This window comes from Oryx dammah, unplaced genomic scaffold, assembly GCF_014754425.2.
Source record: "Oryx dammah isolate SB20612 unplaced genomic scaffold, SCBI_Odam_1.1 HiC_scaffold_11, whole genome shotgun sequence".
Lineage (NCBI taxonomy): Eukaryota > Metazoa > Chordata > Mammalia > Artiodactyla > Bovidae > Oryx > Oryx dammah.
This window is the reverse complement of record NW_024070195.1, coordinates 31,331,981-31,355,905: the sequence shown is the minus strand read 5'-3', so window position 1 is coordinate 31,355,905 and position 23,925 is coordinate 31,331,981. Positions and strand designations below refer to the sequence as shown.

At 42.2% G+C, this 23,925-nt stretch overlaps 1 protein-coding gene across 2 annotated transcripts in view; it reads right to left on the bottom strand.

Annotated features, from left to right (window-relative positions):
- Positions 1-23,925, bottom strand: part of RCAN2 (regulator of calcineurin 2) — a 275,827-nt gene that overhangs the window by 80,003 nt on the left and 171,899 nt on the right. Inside the window, exon 1 of one of the 2 annotated variants that reach the window (XM_040249544.1) lies at positions 18,723-19,178. The exons of the other annotated variant lie outside the window; for it this stretch is intronic. Within the exon in view, the coding sequence (XP_040105478.1) occupies positions 18,723-18,809 (87 nt within the window). The 5' untranslated portion in view covers positions 18,810-19,178. Of the gene's footprint in view, positions 1-18,722; positions 19,179-23,925 lie in introns of those variants that run through there. 2 annotated transcript variants of the gene reach the window in all.

Sequence of the window (23,925 nt, the reverse complement as noted above, 5' to 3'; positions counted from 1 at the left end):
AGTAGAACACAAATTCTATTCAAGTTCCCATAGACTATAAACTAGGAGACATAGGAACATATTCAGGGACATAAAACAAGGTGCAAAATTTCATGGTCTGAAGGTATTGAAATCATACAGAGTCTGTTCTGTTATCACTGTGGAGTTATGCTAGAAATCAATATCAAAAATGTTTGAAAATAGCCCACATATTATTAAGTGCAGTGTGACATTTACCAAGGGAGAGCTTTGACTTAGCCATTGAAAACCTCAATAAAGTTAGAGGACTGATAAAACACAGGAGGTGATTGCAGAAAAGAAAGCATTTAAATGAGAAATTAATATCAAAATGAAAAATTAATATCAAAGATACTTAAAAAACCCCATGTATTTGGAAACTAAATGTTCACTTTTAAATGACAGGTGTATCTAGGAAGCCATAACAAGGAAAATTAGAAAAATATTTGTAACAGAATAAATATGAAAAGAGAATTTACCAGAATTTGTTGCATGCAGCTGAGGCTGCTCAATGCAATTTATGGGTGCTTTTTTTGTGTGTAATCCAGGGTGAAATGAGATCAAATGTCCTAAGTGCATGACAGCTGGATAAGGAGGGAGGGAGGGGACAAGCAACTGGTATGGAAAGATGGTGCAAGTTGGGTAGAACTTCAGGCTGGAAGGGGGGTGCTTGAAGAAGAATACACTGGAGAAACTGCAAATTTCACCTGAAGAGAAAGATCCAGTAGTACGGGAGATGGCTGCATAACTGTCTTCCAAGAACAAGAGGTTTTCTGGCAAAGAAACAGCAGACTTACTCTGTTTGTGGAAAGAGCACACAGTTACTAGAACAAATGGGTTAAAATGACAGGGTTTCGGTAAAAAAAAATGAATAGTCATAGTAAGGAGTGAGGGCCCCGTCCCTGGAGGGATTCAAGGAGAGGCTAGAGGGGAGTTGGCTACAGCAAGTAGGGGGCCCTTCATTGTCCCTCCAGTTCTTTCTACCCTGAAATCTTGACTCTATGCCCCAACTAAGAAGACAAAAACAAGAGGCTCAGGAGGAATCTGAGCTTGAATAAAGTCAAAGCTGATCAATAAGAAACAGATGGGGGTGAGCCTGCTGACATGGAGAAATTTGCAGAAATGAAGTCAAGAGGGAGTGGTAACATAGTCCACGAAGACTGTCCAAAATATTGTCATGCTTAATCCCCACCATCATCCTGGGAGGTCAATGTTACCCTCATGGCCATTTCACCATGAGCAAAGGGAGGTCTAGAAAGCCCAAATCTGGCCCATGTACTGTGCTAGCTAGAAAGGGCGGACCTGTAACCGGAGCCCAGTTTTCTGACTTAACGTCCAGTATTCTTTCCAGTTCAGTCTACAGAATTTCCATGTAGGATTAAGAAAGAGGGATCAAAAGTGAAGAGATGGGACTTCCTGCCTGCCAGTGCTGGGAACATGGATTGGGAACACGGATCCTCCTGGGCTGAGAAGACCCCGCATGCCTCAGGGTAACTAAGCGTGTGTGGCACATCCACTGAGCCTGTGCTTTCGAGCCGGGCAGCCACAATTACTGAAGCTGGTATGCCCTGGAGCCCGTGCTCTGCAACAAGAGAAGCCACTACAATGGGAAGCCCACACACCATAGCTGAAAAGTAGCTCCCGCTTGCCTCAACTAGAGAAAAGCCCTCACAGTAACGAAGACCCAGCACAGCTAAAAAGAAAATAAATTAAAAAAACAAAACAAAACAAAAAACGGAGACATGGGCTTTAAGGAATGATAGCAACTTCCTTTCAGATTTCCCTGCCTTCCGCCCACCTTTCTTCCTTTTCCCTTCTAGACTGGATGCCTGGGGCACTCTGATCATCCTAAATGATGGCTCTCAACACTCTGATGGTTCCCATGGTTTGCGGTATTAATGACAAGACTTTAGTTGGTGCTCAAGGGCATCCACAGGGCCACTCCTCACTTTACAGCATTGTCCTCCACTTCTCCATGTCTAGACTTGGAGTGGGCAAGCCTAGGGCAATAGAGAGTGGTGGGAAATGAAGCATGCTTGTTCTGTTGACAAGGGCAATCTCTTGAGCCGGTTGTAACTGGAAGGAAGGGTGAACCAGTGATGCCAGCTCCGCCAATCTCTTAAGAGAAGAAGGATATAGACTTTAAACAGAAAACCTCCCCAGACTTTAATGGCTAAGCAACAAGGAGTTCAGTTTATCAAAACAACACTGTACAGAACAAATAAAACCCATCTGAGGATCTGGGTCACAGGTGGTCATTTTGCAACTTGTGATATAAAACCTTACCTTTTAGATGAAGCTAGTCCTAATGTGCCCAGTGTGGAGGTAATCATTCTTCCTGGAAGTCCCATGTTACTAAATTTGCACCTTTCTCTTGGCACTTAAACACTAGTCAGTCCTGCTAGACGGTAGGGTTTTGAGTTTTTTCTACTCTTTGGAGATTACATGGTGCTCCATTCAGATTAGGTACTTACAAATAGCCTTGAACTTGGATTAAGTAGAAAAAGAGTTGAAAGATCTGCTTTTGCTTACATGGGAAGTCAATAAAAGGGGCTGAGTAAAGATATTTCCAGATTCCAAGCCTGGGTAATGATGATAATTTCCTGGAATAACTGTGTAGGTGGATCAAGCAGAAGGTTCAAGGGAAAGTTGAAGCATTCAGGGTTGATTATATTGTGCTCATTCAGAATTTAAGAGCTTAAAGTAATTTTTATTTCCCTTGCATCCACAAGAAAGAATCTGAGGCCAGAACATCATCAGGAAGTCATTATAAAATATTTGTGCTCAGAGCTTCTATTCTATAATGCAAATTAGAAGGAGCATTGAATGGGGGGGGGCGGCACGGCACATACTGTCCTGGTCCAACACAGTTTATTTTCCAATATTTTTTTTTTTAAAGAATAAAGACTGATTGAAAGTTCCTCCAAAGACATCTCTTAGCTGATTTAACACATGCTCTCTGCCTGCTTCTCTCTTCTCAGTACCAGCAAATAAATAGCTGCTCTTAACATTTTTTTTTTTTTGTCACAGTATTGAACGAAAGGAAGCAATTGATATCACTAATATTGACCTCATGGGAGAATTTGACCTGAGTTATCTTTTTTTTTTCCTTGCAGCCTTGAAAGACTTGGCTTTTTTTTTTTTTTTTTTTTTACTACAATGGATATGCCCTGTACTCAAAAAATTGTTTGGATTTCAGAAAAATGACATATAATTTTGTGGATGGGTTGAATAATGTGATCTTCAATACAGCAGAATCCCTGTTTTTTTTTTTAATTGTACTTTTAATAAAGCTAAATCTCACTATTGGACTCAGTTGAATTTAAGGTATTTTTATTATCAGTGTTTACAGATGAAAGAGGCAAGAAAAATAATAGCCACTTATGACTGCCTTCATTCTTTAAGTACATTCTTATTCCATTTCCAAAAGCCTGAGGAGTGCATTATTATATCTACCCTACAGATAAGAAAACCATGACTCAGAGATAAAGGAAACTTTCCACAACTGCAAAGTGAGTTAACTGCCAGGGTTAGAGGTCCAGCCCAGACTGGTCTCCCCTTTGCATGTTGCCCACTGGTCATCTAGGGATGTTTCATTCCAATGGTCGGCCAGAGAGAATAAATCTCTTGAGTGCCCCGAGGACCTACACCCAGGCCTTCTGCCTCATGATTCAGAACTCCTTCTGTTTCCCCAAAGCCATGGCTGCATCACAGACTCCATTGCATCTATGAAGGGCCGAGGAAGGCTGAAGATGCCTTAGCACCTACAGGGGCAGAAGCTTACTAGCTTATTCAACATAATGCCAGCCCTACCCAGTGACTGCAAAGGGTCTGAACGATACTCTGTATCTCATTAAAGATGGCCTTGCCATCTGTTGATAAAGACCCATCTGCAAACAGACGGAACAATTCAAGTGAAGAGCAGCCGTACATAAAGCAGGGAAGTGTGTGGGATGCTCCGTCAGCATGGAAGAACAGCAAGTGCCAAGTCGTGGAGACGGGATGGGAGAGGCTGCCTGCCGGGGCTCTAACCTCGCCAGCGGACCTAGGAGGGAGCAGCCATGTTGGCCAGAGCCTACTCATACCTGCCATGCCTGTCAAACCCCAGATCAGAGCTTCACTCTTCCATGGAACTCGACAAACTTCTCCGAAGACTGCTTTGAGGATCATGGCCTCCTGGGCTGTCATTCGACATAGGTGAATTCTGCCACTTGAGCTCTCAAGTCATTTATTTAAAGGGTCCATGAGTCACTGGCACTAGAAATTGCTATGTGTCCCTCCATATCCGCCTTTCTCCTTTGCTTATTCTGATTTTTAACTGGGCACAGGGCCACCTGGAACACCATAATATTCTCAGCCTCTGTTTCATCCAGATGTGTCCACATACCCAGGTTTTGTTTGGCTGAATCTGAGAGGAAATGATACCTGCAAATTCTGTCCTGACAGGCAGAGAGGCTCCTTCCTCCTCCTTCCTCCATTTTGCTGCCTAAAACAAGGCCAGCAACAAAATAAGGCACCATTACTGCATTCTCTCATTTAATTTTAATTCAGCGTCTACTAAATATAGACTATTGTACTGGGGCAAGACCACTGGCATGATGGCAATACTTAACTAAAAGGAGATGGCATCAAAATTTTCTCTCTCTCTCTCTTTTTTTTTTTTTTTTGGCAGCACTGCATAGCTTTTGGGATCTTAGTTCCCTGACCAGGAATTGAACCTGGGCCCTTGGCAGTGAAAGCACAGAGTTCTAAGCACTGGACCACCAGGTGATTCCCAAACTCTTCTTTCCCTTCAATTTGTATTTGCCAAACTTGAAATGTTAGCCCCTAGGAACATATTTTAGCAATAATATAGAGGTTTTTTTTTTTTTTTTCCTGCATGGGTATTTGCTTTCAGGAGGAACCCAGAATAGTCTAGGTCCACTGTTTAACATCACCGCATTTCTATTTCCAAGTTGTTAGAAATGTGAAGAGGCAACAGGGCATACTTGAATAAAAGACATTGGCCTGTTATTCTAAATCAGCTTCCCTTGCCCACAGATCAAATGATTCCCAGGACAAGGCCAGGGTTGGGATTCCTGATTTTTGACTCCCAGCCCTAGAAGACAATCAATACATGCCTGCTGAATTGAATGCATCCCCGAATATCCTGGGTGTACCACTAACATCTGCCCTTCCTCCTCCCAGACTCACTGAATGGCAACCGAATGACATTCTCAAGCAGTTGCTTTCCTCTTTGACCTCTTTCCTCTTTAAAAAGACAAGACAGGGGAATAACAAAAGATAAGCAGCATAATTCAAGGATGCTTGGACTCTGCAGATTCTCATTCGCTCTGGCTGGCACGAGGCAGCCTCGTCTCCACACCAGTCTCTGCAGCATCAGCCTGGGTGCAGCCATAGTCACACTTCAGCAGGCAAGGATCTTGTGTCAGACTGGGTGGAGAGTTGTGCCCACGTTTAAGATGCTTCCCATGGCCCATTGGATTGGTCTTGAGCATACGGTCCAAATTCCTTCACAACATGGGCCCGGCATCTGTATAATGCAGCCCCCCACCCAGGGCTCTCCTTCCTAGGAGTCACCACTCTCCTGGCATTTCTGCTTTGGTGGGGGCTCCTCTCTTTTGCAAGGAGCCCCTCTCCTATGTCCATCTTTTCTTCATCTGTTGAACACCTACCTAATCTTTAAAGGTGTAACTCGAGAATTACCTCCTTGGGGAAACCTTTCCTTTTCAATCCAGACCTCCCTCCTAGAGGTTTCCACAGTGTACTGGACTAACTCAAACCACAGCCTTTTCTGAGTTCTATGTGTCTATTTCTTACCTTCTCCTCCATCAGCTGTGAACACCTCAAGGGCAGGAGGCATGCCTCTACCCCTGAACTCACAAGTACTGAAGCAGTGCCTACTACCTACCAAGTGCTCTGCCGTATTTGTTAAACATCAGATGAATGGACAAGATATCTCACTCATACTAAACATAGGCATCAGCAATAATTTATTGATCATCTATATCTCAATAGCCCTTAACCTAAATCTGTATCTTTTTTTAGGATGCAAGAAAGTCATAAATAAGAGACAACATGAATTCAGGTTTTTCTGCCTCCAAAGACCAAGCCACTTTCCACTATACCATTGTACCAAGTTGCTGCTTGGTTCTGCCTCCAAGAAATATGAAATGAGAATGTGAAGTAACTATATGTGGAACTATATGTGGAATATGACACAAATGTATTTATCTAAGAAACAGAAACAGACTCACAGACATAGAGAAAAGGCCTGTGGTTGCCAACAGGGAGGCCAGTAGGGGAGGGATGGATTGGAGATTTGGGGTTGGTAGAAGCAAACTCTTACACATAAAATAGATAAACAACAAGGTCCTGCTGTACAGCACAGGGAACTGTATTCAGTGTTCTGAGAAAGGCCATGAGGGAAAAGAATATGAAAAAGAATGCATATATATATGACTGAATTACTTCACTATACAGCAGAAATTAATACAATATTGCAAATCAAATATCCTGTAGTAAAATAAAAAAGGAATATGAATTAACATGGAGCAAATTTGAATGCATCGATTGAGCACATAGTTTGGAGAATACTTCTAACCTGAACTGCTCAATGAAAAAATAATATTTCCCACCTAATCAGAAGGACGGCATCAGAAAAAAGTTTAAAAATCATAAAAAAAGAGAAGAGTGGCATGAAGATGCATTCATTGAAGAAGGGTTCAAGTCTGCTGAGGTTTACATAAATGTTGATTGTGGTTAATCATATGCTAAGTGTTACTTAAATATAGAATATTATTTTGCTGAGCACTACAAAATATAGAACATTTCCCTACAAAGTAAGAATATAAAATAGATCATCTACTGTCCATCTCATTAATAATTCAAATCTACTGCTTCTCCATCCAGGCAATGAATAGCAGGGCTTGGGGCTTAGTTATTATTTTCATTGGTTTGAAGTATCATGGAACTGTTTACTAGTTCTATGATACAAGCTAATAAGCAGTCAGAGGTAGGGATACATGGCAGAATACAGAGTTTCTAGGGCAAAAGGCCTATTAAGCAAAAGAGAAATTGAGCTTAGCTTGGGTAATTAATTAAATTTCCACCTATCTCCACAGTTTTCAAGTAGAAATGGGAAGTAAAAGTCAGCACTGGAAGTATTTCAATGATAGTTTAGCATAGCTATGATGAAGCTAGTCTACCATCCCATTTGAAGGTGGCACAGTAGCAAAGAATCCACTTATCAATGCAGGAGATGTGGGTTTGCTCTCTGGGTCAGGAAGATCCCCTGGAGTAGGAAATGGCAATCAACTCCAGTATTCTTGCCTGGGAAATTCCATGGGCAGAGGAGCCTGGCGGGCTATAGTCCTTCGGGTTGCAAAGAGTCAAACATGACTGAGCGCAGCACAGCTCAAAGAGAGGTGTTTAAATATGACTTGAAGAAATGGGTTCTGAGTTCAACTTCTCTTTTTCCTAATAGGCATCTTGCCTTAAAGCCTCTGCATTCCACCATAGACACTGCTTTCAGAATGCTTGTTAAAACTGGCCTTGGGTCTGGAAATTCAGACTAACTGTCTGGGTCTGTGAGTCCTCATGCCCCTGCTGAACCAACTGCTTTCCACTGTGGCTCTCTGACCTCAGTGTGAGGCTGAGGTAGGGCACTGCTTCCTCTGTGCAAAGCTGAACACTTCAGGAAAGAGTCTGAAGTAGGGCCAGTTAGGGAGAAGTGTCTTGGGAAGAAAACTCAAAACTCTGTATAAGAAGTTTATAACTACTAATGAAGATGAAGATGATGATGATAAAGGCTGACATCATTACCAGTACACGTGCTGTCTGCAAGATCCCATGTTAAGTATTTTATATATTCAAATGGCCTTAATCCTCACTGCCCACCTATGAGGTAAGCACTGTTTTCTTCCTTTGCTATATGAGGAAACTGAGGCATGGAGAGGTAAGGCTCTCTGCTCAGGACCACACAGTAAGCAGCCAAGTGGCCAAACAGAGAATTCCAACCAGGATGTCTGACTTGGAGACTGGGCTTGCTTCCTTCTCGTGTGCCCTCCGTTAGCAAAGGAGGCCTCTCTATAAGTCAAAACAGCATCATCCTGTCTGGGAAAAATGATACAGTGTGGAATAAAGGCCAACACTGCATAACGACAGAGCACAGGCTTTTGCATCCAACAGGACTGTTACCCTCTATATCTCCAGAGCCTCCTGTGAGGTTTTGAATATGGAAGGCACTCAATACATAGTTGATGAATGAATGAATCCCAGCACTTTGCCCAGTGCCTGATAAATAGTAAGTGCTCAATACACTGTCGCTATTCTTAAGTTGGCTCATTGCTTACGCACCCTGTTCCAGGAAGGTGGCCCGAGGTGGTTTTTCTTAGTCAATACCTAAAGGGACAGTGAAGTCACATAAGAAGAAATCAATTCTCTTAGCTGTACTATTGATGCAGGCTATAATTATATACCGAGAGATCTTGTTTAGTGTTGTGCATTAAACCCTAATCCAAAATTCCCTTGATGAATCACGCGATCTTGTTTAACCTTGGAGATCTCCAGCGAGAAAGCTGAGTTTTTTTTAAACAATTTGAAAGCCTTGTCCAAAAGTAAAATAATATCATTGCAATCAAAACCTTCATCACTGCTGTTCTACAATTCTTCAGAGATCACCCTTCACTCAGTCCTGGAAAATGTCACTGACATCTAGAAAGAGGTGGCAGAGCTGTCATATCCATTATTATCCATCTATTGGTGAGCCCCTGGGTTTTCCAGCACTTTTTTTTCTCCCCAACTAGATTGCATTATTAGATTTTGAAACAGATTTTCAAATGAAATCCAAAACACAGGCTATGCCTAGAACTGCCACTATGTTAGATTTATTAAGAAAAGTAAGTGATCTCCACTACTGATTTATGTAAAAGTAGTACTCTCAACTCTGATAAGTAATAGAAGACAAAAACAGTATTTTGAACACTAGAGGAAATACTACCTACGAGTTCAAAGTCTTACCCTCTAAGATGTACATCTTTTCCCCCCCAATAATCGATGAATGGCTTGTTAATCCTTATGGATATTTTGGCAGGAGAAAGAGTGAAGCATTAAAAAAAAAAAGAGAGAGAGTGAAGCACACCACAGTTCAAGACCCAGTTCTACCAATTAATAACTGTTGTTGTTGCTGTTTACTTGCTAAGATGTGTCCTATGCTTAGTGACTCGATGGACTATAGCCCACCAGGCTCCTCTGTTCATGGGATTTCCCAGGCAAGAATACTGGAGTGGGTTGACATTTCCTTCTCCAGGGGATCTTACTGAACCAGGAATCGAACCTGTGTCTCCTGCTTTGGCAGGTGGATTCTTTACCACTGAGCCCCCTGGGCAGACCCTAATAGCTGTGTGATCTTATGCAAAAATTTAACTTCTCTGTCCAGAAACCTGTTTAAAACAGAAAATGGATACCTCATGCTATTATGGGGATAATAAGGAATATCCTAATATGTGCCATGTACTCAGAAGTATTTAGTGAAGGAGAAGAGTTGTTAGAATTTTTTAAATTTCTTGTCTTGACAACATAAAGTATTGAACCATGAAAATGACTGTCTCTGGGGGGGTTACATTTGCCATCACGTGGGATGATTTAATGCTTAACTTAGTAAATATTCCCCTGCTCATCAAATCTTTGGGGTACAACTTAAAGACTGCTCACATATTACTTTAGAACCACTAGAGATGCAGGAAAAATATGTTACAACTAAGTAGCAAGCTAGCTTATTGTTGAGACAAGTAGAATATTAGTAAAGATGTTATTTGGAGGCGGAATGAGAGCTGGTCTGCAGTCCAATATAACAGAGAAGGATAAATTTATTAAAGTTATCTTTCTGGAAGTGAAGGGTAGAGATCTTTTTGCAAGTATTTTAAAAAATTCATAGTTTAGAACTTGTATATTAGATTCTGGACAGTAATTGTGCTCATGGACTGTAAAGATGTAAACTTTTTTTGATATATAACAATAAAACGAAAAGTTCATGAATTTCTTCCTGTCCGCTTCCCCAATCTCACTCCACCTTGGAGGATTGCTTACCAATTGTTGAGATTTCTGTTCAACTTTTGACCAGGAACCTTCTCTGGATTCTCAAGTCCCTGACATGGTTAGAAGCTCGCAGTTTCCAATAACTGGTTAGACAGGCCAGAGAGGAAGAGAAAGAAACCTTTCATGGTTAAGGAAAAAATATATATTTATATACAGTATACAAATGCAATGGGGCTTCCCAGGTGGCAGGAATAGTAAAGAACCCTCCTGCCAATGCCGGAGATGTAAGAGACATGGGTCCGATCCCGGGGTTGGGAAGATCCCCTGGAGAAGGTTACGGCAACCCACTCCAGTATTCTTGCCTGGAGAATCCCAAGAAAAGCCTGATGGACTATATAGTCCATGGGGTCACAAAGAGTCAGATACACTGAAGCGACTGGGCACACACATACACATACACACGCAAAACATTTTCATGAGTGTGTGCAAGTGTGTGTATGTACAGGTGTGTGTTTTCCCCCGGAGAGATACATTTACCCAAAAGAGGAATACAAAGGCACATCCAGTGAGTATTTTCTAGGGAAGGTCTTAACTTGGTGGATATTTTATTCTCAAACATTTTTAAGATAAATTCTCCATTCTAGATAGAGCGGAGAGTTCACAACTTCTTTTACCCTGTTTGAAGTCCTCATTAAATTCTCTCTCAATTTTTTTTGAACTAGTACCTTGGAATGAGCTTAGATTTAGAGCTTGGAAGGAATACATTCCCTTTACATAAAGAAGTTTTCCCATTACATAAAGAATTCTAGGCCAGGCATGGGCTAGAGGGTTTATGACCTCCCTGGAAAGCTGGGTTATTCACCGCAAAGCTGTGATGCCATTTAAGCTTACAATCTAAGCATATCCAGTGATAATAACTGTTTCAGGTATCATTTTCTTTTCTATTTGTCAATTTTAAGCTTCATCAGAAAGTACTAAAACAGGCTATTATAAATTGTCGATAGCTGTATTCAGAATCACTAAGGTTGCAAAGAGTACTCCCTGAGTTATACATTAAAATCTGCTTCTTTAGGAGAATAACATTAATGACGCCACTGTTTTGTTGTTATTGCTTTGAATAAATCTGACACTCAGAGGTAGCAACTGTCAATATCTGAATTACTTTCCCACAGTTAAAAGGCTCGAAATAGAGAGGCACGTTTTCAGTTGGCTTTCCTGCTTTACCATGTCATTAGTCGAATACTGTTCCTTGCCCCTCCCTGAGGTGACAGGTGGCTGCAAAATCTGCCTGCTAACCTTCTCAGGGAGCATCTGTCACTTGTAAAAAATCCCTTCTTCCCACTCTGAAAGGTGTTTGGTACTTTCTTGAGAGGTGAGATAATATTCAACAGTACATATTTAAACATGGTAAGTTTCAGGTACTTTTTAGAGCTACTGTCTAACATTCAGTTTTACATTAACACATTTATTTCCAAAATGGCCTCAGTTCTAGTCCATTTTGTTACCAGAGGACAAACAGAATCTGCCATGAGGAAGCCATCCCATCCTCCACACCACATCCTCCCTACACATTCCTTTTGGTTTTCAGAAACTGAAGATGGTCTGGAGATGTAATGTGAAATAAATATTATTTAAAATTCTGGGGTGGGGAGGGAGGCTCACAATGGAGCGCAATATATGCATACAGATAACTAATTCACATTGATGTACAGCAGACACTAACAATATTGCAAAGCAATCATACTCCAATTGAAAAAAAAAAAAAATTCCAGCCCTTGAACAATGAGGGTTTCTGTCAACTTTAACATTTGGTTCCTAAAATTTACCACAAATATCTCCAGAGGGTTTCAATGCTTGAGAAGGAATCATACACAACTCAAATTCTTCTAAGCTGCTGAGTGAACACTGTGGTTTTTGAAGATTCTGAAAGAGCTTTAGAGCTCTACAGAACCAAAAAGGTCGACAGCGGCCAGGTCCTCTGCCCAGCACTGCATTTGCAAAGCATAAGAAACAGGCGTGAAGCTTGACAAGCTCTCTTAACAAATACCCACAAGCTTCTCTTCCAGATCAACCCTGCGATACCCTCCAATACCCACATTTTCATTTATGTCACTTGTCTCCTCCCAAAGCAGAGGGCAAAGCGCATCACACCAACTCTGCTCCGTCCTCCTCCTCTGCATCCTGCCAAACAAAACTAGTCATGGAATTTTCACTGGTTCAAATGACAAATAGATTTCAATGTACTAAGTGGCCAAGATGTGCTGGCTTTTTCTTTTCATAACTCACATAACAGCATGACACAGACTATGAGTCAGTCATATACTTTCATGTGAAAAAAGTAAATGAAATTCAAAAAGCATCAAGCACTTTTCTCAGCATCACTCCTGTGTGTCCAGAAAGGTTAAGAGACTTGCCCGAGGTTACATGGATTGGGAGGATATTGGGAAATTCTCAAAAACAGGGGAGAGAAAGTAGGTCTTTTGAGTCACCTTGGAAAGGCCCTGGACTTCTAGATGGGAAGGAATAGTCCTACAGCAATCCTAGGATTTCAACTGAATGAAGAATTATCACTCTGAGAACAAATTTCTGCTTCTATTTCCCCCTCTTCCAAGAGAACCACCAGGCTTAAAACCTAACATGAGGGATTTAGCTTAAGCACAATTTCAAAAAGGAGCAGCATGAAAAAAATAAAAATTATGGTATGAGACCTTGACAGCCTCAATAGGTCCCTGAATGAATGAATGATGGAAACAGGTTAAAGGAAGGGCTGGGTAAGAACACATCAGATAAGGTGGCCTCTCTTTGCCTCTATTGTTCCCACTACTGGCATGCTTTTCCCTCAGATCGACACACAGCCCTTTCACTCATTTCAGATTCCTGAATGACACTAGAATAATCACATTTAAGAAACTGCCACCTTGCCAGAAATGCTTCTACTGGCCACCCATTCAAAAGTGGTCAATGGAATTTTTGGAGAGAGAAATATGGTGAAACGCATCTGCCTGATTTCCTCCTCTTTGGGGGACTATTGATCTAGCAGTTCTGGCAAAATTTCAGAAATAGGAATTTGAAGGGCCTCCAGTGCAACCTCCCTTCCAGCAATGCACCTCCTCACTCTGCTCCATCTTTCTTCAAAACCCTCATCACTGCTTGAAATTACATGCGTGCTGTGTGCTAAGTCACTTCAGTTGTGTCCAACTCTCTGCAACACCATGGACTATAGCCTACCAGGCTCCTCTGTCCATGGGATTTTCTAGGCAAGAATCCTGGAGTGGGTTGCCAGGCCCTCCTGCAGGGGATCTTCCCAACTCCAGGACTGAACCTGCGTCTCTTATATCTACATGCTTTGGCTGGCGGCTTCTTTACCACTAGCACCACCTAGGAAATTATAGTATAACTTTATTTACTAGTTTGCTGTCTGCTTTCTTGGGTTAGAATGTGCACTCTCTGAGGGCTGGAATGGTTGTCCTGTCCATCTCCCAGTGCTGAGTGTATCGCCTGGTCAGGAGTTAAGTGCACTGAACATATGTTTTTTTTTTTTTTTTTAATTGAAGTGTAGCCGATTTACAATGTTATACCCATCTCTGCTGTACAGCAAAGTGACTCAGTTATACATATTTATCTATCTATATGTGTATATAGATAGATAGATCTTTTTAAACTCTTATATTTTATTCATCATGGATTTTTGTATTTTCTTTTCTTTTTTTTAATGGTGCAAGAAATATTATTTAGTTACTGAGTTTCTTCAAGATGGGGCATGTGGGATTCTAGACCCCGGACCAGGGATCAAACTTGTGCCCCCTGCAGTGGAAGCGCAAGTCCTAACCACTGAACCACCAGAGAAGTCCCTTTTTAACTATTTTTTTCCTTTATGGTTTATTGCAGGAGATTGGATACCATTCCCTGTGCTATACTGTAGGACCTTGTTGTTTGTTTAGTATAAATAGTTTGCATCTGAATCTCCAGCTCCAAGGGTCTTTCAAACTTCTGATCTTCTTATATGACCTGTCATGTTGCCTGCCTGTCCTAAGGAACAGAAAGAAGCTTTATGAGCCCCTGTCTCCTGTATGGATGCCCATGGAGACAGGACTGGATCCCTGGACTTGAATTAGGAGCCCTCCAGCCCAGAGAGGAGGCATCCACCCTCTTTCTGTGTGGGAAACTCTCACTGCAGAGAAGGGGCAGTAGGTACAGGTAAAGTCTCTAAGCTATCAGAAATGTTGCTTCTGAAACTGCATCCATCAAGGCTTTGCTTAGGGGAATGGATCACGGTGTTTAAGCAGAGGATATTCTAGATAATATTGGACTGACTTTGCTTGTACCTACCTGTGTCTAGAACACACAAGATGCTTACTTTAGACATGGTCATCTATGCCCAGTTCCACTCCGACCAGCCAAGTTAGAAGTCCTGGGCGTGGGACCTGATCCTTGTCAATATTTTAAAAGCTCTCCAAGGGGATACCAATGTGTAATCAGATTGAAGAACCATCGGACTAAAGTGAAACAAAAATTTCATTACCCATCTTTGGATCTTTCATTTCCCCAAGAGTTTGGCTCCTTGTTGAAGGGTGGGGGTAGGGAGGACTATTTTCAGAATATGAGAAGAAAACTCAAGAAAATAGACCTTGCTCACCTGCGTACACACAGACACACACACAGAGATACACGAACAAACAGATACACACAGACACAAAGGCACATATACACACACACAGATGCATGAACAAACAGATACTCACAGACACACACAAACACACACAGACACAAACACAGACATATACAGACACACATCGATACAAACACACAGACCCCCGAGACACACACAGACACACACAGGCAGACACACACACACAGACACACACACAAACATACACACAGACACAGAGGCAGACATGCACACACGGACACATACAAAGACACACACACTCACACACAAGCAAACTCTACAGCTCACCATGCCATTTTCCTCCTAGTGAGAGTTTTGAGTTTATCGTTCTGAGCATCCTTTTGCCATCAGACAGCTAAGTTCCCAACACTACCAGTGGGATTTCTGGAGAAAGACAAATATGGGGGTGCATTTAGCTTATTTCCTCATCTGTTTGGCATTACTGCTCCAGCAGCTTTGGCAAAATCTAGGAGATGGGAGCCTGCAGGGTCCCCAGTGCAACCAGCAGAGATCCCCTATGGAAGATAAGGTTCCTGAATTGCTGTAAGTCACTGCATTAGCATTTGCCCCTGCCCCCTCAAATAAATCACTGCATTTGCGAAGAGAGGCTGCTTGATTGCATAACCCCATGTGGTTTCTTTTCCATGGGGGCTCCAGGTAGAAAGGGAGAGTCTGCAAAAGGCAAAAAAGCCTGAGATCAAGCAAGCTGGATGCAGGCAGGTGAGACAAACCTTCACCTGGGGTGCCTCCCTTTTCTCCAACAAGGAATATTAAAGGTTTAGAAGAAAGAAACTCCCGGCTCCACTGTGAGTCTGGAAGAGATGATTAATGAAGTTTACCTCTAGTGAAACTTTGGTGCCAGAATTTGACATCTGAACCTCTCTTCATGCCACTTAGCCATGCTCATTTTTGAACAAGGAACATATAGGTTTCCTCAACCAACCTCTTTGGCCTGTCTTAATTTTGCTTGATTACTGTTTCATTTCAAATGGTTAAATGGCTAAGTTACCAGGTTGTGTTTGTGTGTTTGGGAGGATGGGAAGGAAAATGCTTTCTACATCCTGGACTGTCATCGTAAACTCAGCTGGAGATAGGACATTCCAATAAACTGGCAGAAATAACTTACCACCTTTAGAGAATGTCTGCACAGGTGATCACGACTATGATGGCAACAGCTAACATGTATTGAACATGAAATATGTCAGGCACTGTGTTAATTGTTTTCCATGTATAATTTTCTTTAATCCTCCCATCAAGCCAAAGAGGAATGACTATTATCCCCATGTTACAGATAAGAAAACTAAGGCACAGAAGGATTCAGAAACAAATCCATAGTGATTGCAAGTTACCAATATTTAGCAGGAAGGACATATAATGCATCTTTCTGGTGGGAGTCTTCTCAGAAAACCCCACACAGTTCTTATGGAAAGTGTGAGAGGCTTCATCACCCCACCCCTCCTCCCCATTTCCCCTCCAGTCTCTCACAGAGATCCTGCTGCAGTTAAATACCTTGACTCGCCTGACTGTAAAATGAGCTGCCTTCCCATCTCCGCACCCTCCCTCTTCCTGTATCAAAATCTACCGGTCTTCCAGTTAAGTACCACGCTTAACTTGGGATGTGCTATGGCGCCATCCCAACCACTCCAGTACAACCAGCTGTAAGAATTTTGTGTCCCCTGAATTCCACCAAGTACTCTGCCTTTAAGAGATATTGGGCTTGTTTGTAACATGGATGGAACTAGGGATGATCATACTAAGTGAAGTAAGTCAGACAGAGAAAGACAAACACCATTTGGTATCACTTATATGGAGAATCTTTAAAAAATGATACAAATGAACTTATTTTCAAAACAGAAATAGACTCACAGACATAGAAAGCAAACTTATGGTTACCAGAGAGGAAAGGGGGTGGGAGTATAAATTGGAAGTTCGGAATTAAATAGACCCACTCCTATATATAAAATAGACAGCAAGAACCTGGTGTATAGCACAGGGAATTGTATTCAACATCTTGTAATAACCTATAATCAAAAAGAATCTGAAAAAAGAACATATATATATGTTTATGTATATAGGCTTCCCTAAGGGCTCAGAGGGTGAAGAATCTGCCTGCCATGCAGGAGACCTGGGTTCAATCCCTGGGTCCAGAAGATCTTCTGGAGAAGAGAATGAATCCTCACTCCAGTATTCTTGCCTGGAGAATTCCATGGACAGAGGAGCCGGGCGGGTTACAGTCCATGGGGTTGCAAAAAATCAGACACGACTAAGTGACTAACACACACACATATATATAAACATATAACTGAATCAGTTTGCTGCCCACCTGAAACATTGCAAATCAACTATATTTCAATAAAAAATAAATAAAATATGGAATAATGATTTAAAAAGATGAATATTGGGCAAATGTTTTTTTCTATGTCTATATTACAAATACCTACGTCATATAAGCGTATTTTAAACTCTCTTCCTCTATGAGCACAGCGCCTGGCAGACAGCAGTTCCCTGACAAATATTGTCTCACCATTATTTCGTGGACCAAAAAAGTCTATATTTTCACAGGACAAGCATGTAATTAAACGAGAACTGTTAAGAATAGAAGGGCATTGTAAAGTTTTACTTTAGGTACGCACAATTCTATTCCAGCCCGGTGTTCAGAGATGGCTTTTACCCAGTTACCCATATACTTTAAACAGGTTTTAAACTGGAGTGGCTTTGCGGACTGCTCCCTTCTGGAGTGTATACAGCAGGTATGACCAGCCAGACTGTCTCTACACACATGTTTGCACTGTGGACGCAGCCGTAGGCAGCACCCAACCATTTCATTCTAATTTTCTGAACCTCAATATGACAGGTGGTGGACACTTTATAGTACTGCCATAAGAACTGGTAAACACAGGGCCACACATTTAAAATATGCAGAAACAACAAACCAGATTCTTGAATCCAGTTCGAAAGAGTGTTCAAAACTGCAATCTTGAATGACAGAGCCATGCGTTATGCTAGTGGACACACACATTCCCACCTGGGAAGCACCAGGGAGTCATCTTGCACACCCCAAAACAAAGAATTCCGGGTCTTCCTTTAAGTCAAGACTAAGGGGAGGGTAGGAAACGATCATGCAGTGGGAGTCCCCTTTCCTTCCTCCTGAGACACAATGAGCAACTGTCCTTTCTGTTGTGTGTGTGAACTGCTTAAATAAGAAGCTTCTGCTAGATCTTATTTTCAAAATGAGAGAAGAAATCGAAATTCCCATTTCGCAAGCATGGTCCCTTTTTCAGAACACAAAAGCAAAGGGGCAAAAGGAAAGAAAACGTGTGTCATCAGGAGACAATTACCCATGACAATCAAACAACTGCTGCAGACACTCAGGGAGGACCAGCGCCCTAGGATACTACATCTCGAGATGCGAAATTTATTTATGCCTGAACTTTCTTTATGGAAAACTGTTCTGGGGAAATGACTTGCTTCTTCTGCCTGACAAAGGAAATTTAGACAGCTCTTTTCCAACTTTGATTTTCTGAGAGCTGAGGATTGAAACTGCTGTCTTTAGAAGAGCTTTTGTTCAATTTGCACATCATGGCCTATGTAAGGGACATTCCATGAAGGGGTTCAGGTCCCATGATTGGGGTGTCCTGGGTGCGATCATTATTATACGTGCTTTCTTCATTGAGTCATTGATTTAAAACCCCTCAAAACACTAAGGACTAGCAAATTCTTATTGACACGGAGACTATGAAAACATGTCTACTGTGAAAAAGATTGACGGGGGATTACCTAATAGGAAAGGCAAGAATACACAGACAATGATTTTTCAAACCTTATCACATGCAAAATGAATGCGCTGGTCTCTCTTCTAACTTATTCTAATTAACAGAGCCAGGCACTCAACCCATGCATTTCTAGCACAGATCCTGAGCTGAAAACTACGAATCAAAGTCCTGTTCCCTTAAGCTAACAAGGCTGCTGGCAGCTTCAGCAAACACCAACAATGAAACAGAAGATTGCAGGTGCATACCTTAACCTCCTGGTTGGTAAAGACCTCCACATCCACCACGCAGGCAACCAGAGTGGAAACATCACAGTCCATGCTAGGGGCTGGCATTCCCCCTCCGGAATTGACAAGAAAGAGTTAGGCAGCCTCCGAGTCCTGCGGGCTGGGAAGAACCTTCCAGGTAGACGGTGCCGGGGCCGGCTGGGCGCTGCCCTGCCCTGGGGATGGCCGAGCCGGGCACCTGAACCCACTCGGCTGTGCGCACACACACAGCCCGCCGCGGCTCAGGCAGCACGGCAGAGTAAGAGCGGCCGGCTCTCTGATGGCAATGACATCACCACAAAGACTGACACAAGCTGGAGCTATTTTTTTCCCCCCAGCCTTTTATCTCTAGGCAGTGCAGTGGAGCAAATTGAACATGATTATGTGCTAAATCTGAACTCAGACTAAATCAATTCAGGCAGTAGCTCGCTAGGAACTGAGTCATAGCTGTTGTTTCAGCCGAGTGCTTATGTTTGCAAAAAGCCAGGGTGGGGAATGGGAGGGGGACAGACATCTGACACCAGAGACTCTGTTTGGGGTGGGGGTGGGTGGCGGAATTATGCTGCCTATGAGCCTGCTGAGGTTAAGGTGTGACAATTTCTCTGCCTCAGAAAGGAGCAGGAAGTTGAGGCATTTTGCAAATTGCTTGGCTTCTGTTAATTGCCCTGTGCCTCTCGGAGCGGACACACATGTTCTGGGCACCCTAATGCATCTCGGGCGGGCATGGGCTAAATAGAAATCCATTCTTGGAGTGACTAACAGAGCTGGGCATCAGTCATTTAGGCAGCTTGGTAAGAGGAGATAATTAGAGGTTTCTGAATGTCTATTGGAAGCACATAAGTGCAGACCAGGAACTCTAAAAGCACCTCTCGAAGCTCTGGGTTTCAGGCTGTCGCCAAGGTCATTCAAACCCAAAGTGGCCAGTGGGAAGGAGTTCCAGCAAACGTCTCATGCAGGGACAGATGGCAGAGTCTTAACAGGCAAACGCACTGACGTGGGTCACTGTCAGAACCTCAGGGCTTGATTTCACCCGAGACTTTGAACTTGTCCAATGGCCTTTACAGTCTCTTTTCCTGATTGTGAACTCCTGAAGGGCAGGGCTGGGGATAATTCATCTTTATATCTTGAGACTTTAGCCGAATGTCTGGCATGAGAAGGCAGTAATTGTTTAATATATGAACAAACCAAACGGGAACAGCCTTCACAGCAGAAGTGAGCAAAGGAAAAAAAAAAAAAACCCGAATCGTTTTCATTTTATCATTGGTTATAAAAATACTGGTAGAATGAACTGACATTCTGGCAGGATCTATGTCCAGTACAGTGAGGTGCATCATCTGTGGCTATCAGAGGTCATGAATTGTAACAGATTGGTGCCTTTCTAACCCAAGACTGGACAAAGTGGTCAAATTTTGCAGGCAGATGAGAGAGGTGACCTTTTAGACTGAAGGCAAAGAAGTTTTCTGGTTGATCCTCATTTGGGGTTACATGTGAGTCTAATGAAAGTGAAAGAAAATGAGTCTAATCAGTTCAGCTCAGTTCAGTTCAGTTGCTCAGTCATGTCCGACTCTGCGATCCCATGCACTGCAGCACACCAGGCTTCCCTGTCCATCATCAACTCCCGGAGCTTGCTCAAACTCATGTCCATCGAGACAGTGATGCCATCCAACCATCTCATCCTCTGTCATCCCCTTCTCCTGCTCTCAATCTTTCCCAGCATCAGGGTCTTTTCCACTGAGTCAGTTCTTGGCATTAGGTGGCCAAAATATTGGAGTTTCAGCTTCAACATCAGTCCTTCCAATGAATATCCAGGACTGATTTCCTTTAGGATTGACTGGTTTGATCTTTTTGATCTTCTTGCATTCCAAGGGACTCTCAACAGTCTTCTCCAATACCACAGTTCAAAAACATCAATTCTTTGGAACTCAGCTTTCTTTATAGTCCAACTCTCACATCCATATATGACTACTGGAAAAACCATACCAGACGGACCATTGTTGGTAAAGTAATGGCTCTGCTTTTTAATATGCTGTCAAGTTGATCATAGCTTTTCTTCCAAGGAGCAAGCGTCTTTTAAATTCATGGCTGCAGTCACCATCTGCAGTGATTTTGGAGCCCAAGAAAATAGTCTCTCACTGTTTCCATTGTTTCCCCATCTATTTGCCATGAAGTGATGGGACTGGATGCCATAATCTTAGTTTTCTGAATGTTGAGTTTTAAGCCAACTTCTTCACTCTCTTCTTTCACTTTCATCAAGAGGCTCGTTAGTTCTTCTTCACTTTCTGCCATAAGGGTTGTGTCATCTGCATATCTGAGGTTACTGATATTTCTCCCAGCAATCTTGATTCCAGCTTGTGCTTCATCCAGCCTGGCATTTCACATCATGTACTCTGCATATAAGTTAAATAAGCAGCGTGACAATATATAGCCTTGAAATACTCCTTTCCCGATTTGGAACCAGTCTGTTGTTCCATGTAGATCTGTAGCTTCTTGACCTGCATACAGATTTCTCAGGAGGAAGGTCAGGTGGTTTGGTATTCCCATTCCTTTCAGAATTTTCCACAGTTTGTTGTGATCCACACAGTCAAAGACTTTGGCATAGTCAATAAAGCAGAAATAGAAGTTTTTCTGGAACTCTCTTGCTTTTTCGATAATCCAATGGATGTTGGCAATTTGATCTCTGGTTCCTCTGCCTTTTCTAAATCCAGCTTGAACATCTGGAAGTTCACAGTTCACATACTATTGAAGCCTGGCTTGGAGAATTTTGAGCATTATTTTGCTAGCATGTGAGATGAGTGTAATTGTGTAGTAGTTTGAGCATTCTTTGGCATTGCCTTTCTTTGGAACTGGAATGAAAACTGACCTTTTCCAGTCCTGTGGCCATTGCTGAGCTTTTCAAATTTGCTGGCATATTGAGTGCAGCACTTTCACAGCATCATCTTTTCATACATCATCTGTTCATCTTTGAAACGGCTCAACTGGAATTCCATCACCTCAACTAGCTTTCTTCGTAGTGACGCTTCCTAAGCATCACTGGACTTCACATTCCAGGATGTCTGGCTCTAGGTGAGTGATCACACTGCCATGGTTATCTGGGTCATGAAGCTCTTCTGTGTATAGTTCTTCTGTGTATTCTTGCCACCTCTTCTTAATATCTTCTTAGTTTTTCATACTAACTAATATGTTAGTTTTTCATACCACTTCTGTCCTTTATTATGCCCATCTTTGCATGAAATGTTCCTTTGGTATCACTAATTTTCTTGAAGGGATCTCTAGTCTTTCCCATTCTATTATTTTCCTCTATTTCCTTGCATTGATCACTGAGGAAGGCTTTCTAATCTCTCTCCTTGCTGTTCTTTGGAACTCTGCATTCATTGGGTATATCTTTCCTTTTCTCCTTCGCCTTTAGCTTCTCTTCCTTCCTCAGCTATTTGTAAGGCCTCCTCAGACAATCATTTTGCCTTTTTGCATTTCTTTTTCTTGGGGATGGTCTTGATCACTGCCTCCTGTACAATGTCACGTACCTCCATCCATAGTTCTTCGGGCACTCTATCAGTTCTAATCCCTTGAATCTATTTATCACTTCCACTGTATAATCATAAGGGATTTGATTTAGGTCATACCTGAATGGTCTAGTGGTTTTCCCTACTTTGTTCAATTTCAGTCTGAATTTGGCAATAAGGAGTTCATGATCTGAGCCACAGTCAGCTCCCAGTCTTGTTTATGCTGACTGTATAGAGCTTCTCCATCTTTGGCTGCAAAGAATATAATCAATCTGATTTTTGTATTGACCATCTGGTGATGTCCTGTCTTTTGTGTTGTTGGAAGAGGATGTTTGCTATGACCAGTGTGTTCTCTTGGCAAAACTCTGTTAGCCTTTGACCTGCTTCATTTTGTACTCCAAGGCCAGATTTGCCTGTTACTCCAGGTATCTCTTGACTTCTTACTTTTGCATTCCAGTCCCCTATAATGAAAAGGACATCTTTTTTGGGTGTTAGTTCTAGAAGGTCTTGTAGATCTTCATAGAACTCTTCAACTTCAGCTTCTTCAGCATTACTGGTCGGGGCATAGACTTGGATTACTGTGATATTGAACGTTGTTTGCCTTGGAAATGGACAGAGATCATTCTGTCGTTTTTGAGATGCACCCATGTACTGCATTTCAGACTCTTTTGTAGACCATGATGGCTACTCCATTTCTTCTAAGGGATTCTTGCCCACAGTAGTAGATATAATGGTCATCGGAGTTAAATTTGCCCATTCCAGTCCATTTCAGTTCACTGATTCCTAAAATGTTGATGTTTACACTTTCCATCTCTTGTTTAACCACTTCCAATTTGCCTTGATTCATGGACCTAACACTCTAGGTTCCTATGCAATATTACTCTTTACAGCATCGAACTTTACTTCCATCACCAGTCATATCCACAGGTGTTGTTTTTGTTTTGGGTCTGTTTCTTCATTCTTTCTGGAGTTATTTCTCCACTGATCTCCAGTAGCATACTGGGCACCTACTCACCTGGGGAGTTTATTTTTCAGTGTCCTATCTTTTTGCCTCTTCATGCTGTTCATGGGATTCTCAAGGCAGGAATACTGAAGTGGTTTGCCATTATCTTCTCCAGTGGACCACATTTTGTCAGAATTCTCCACCATGACCCGTCCATCTTGGGTGGCCCCACACGGCATGGCTCATAATTTCACTGAGTTAGACAAGGCTGTGATCCATGTGATTAATGAAATCAGCTCACCAATAGAAATATTTAGACTGATGAAACTCTGTGTGTGTGTGTGTGTGTGTGTGTGTGTGTGTGTGTGTACAGTACTTACTGTGTTGTCTAGGGCACTGTAGGGAGTATGAAATTATGTCAACAGATAATTCAACTAACAGTTTCTGAGTGATGACTATGTACAGAGCTCTACCAGCTGCTCTGAAGGATAAAATGATGAGATACCTCTAAAATGATGAATAAGTAAAATTCACTATCCTCAAGGGCCTTAAAATTCAGCAGAGAAGACAGGACATGGAGACAAACACCTACACAACACAGCAATGGTGGCGGTGGCAAAGGCCGGGCAGATGGCACTTGGTGGGAGCACGGAGAAAGAGCAGTGGATGCTGAAGGGACCTGGGGCAGATGAGCCTCAAGGAGCAGGACTTGACTTCTGCTCTGATCTTCAAACATAGGTAA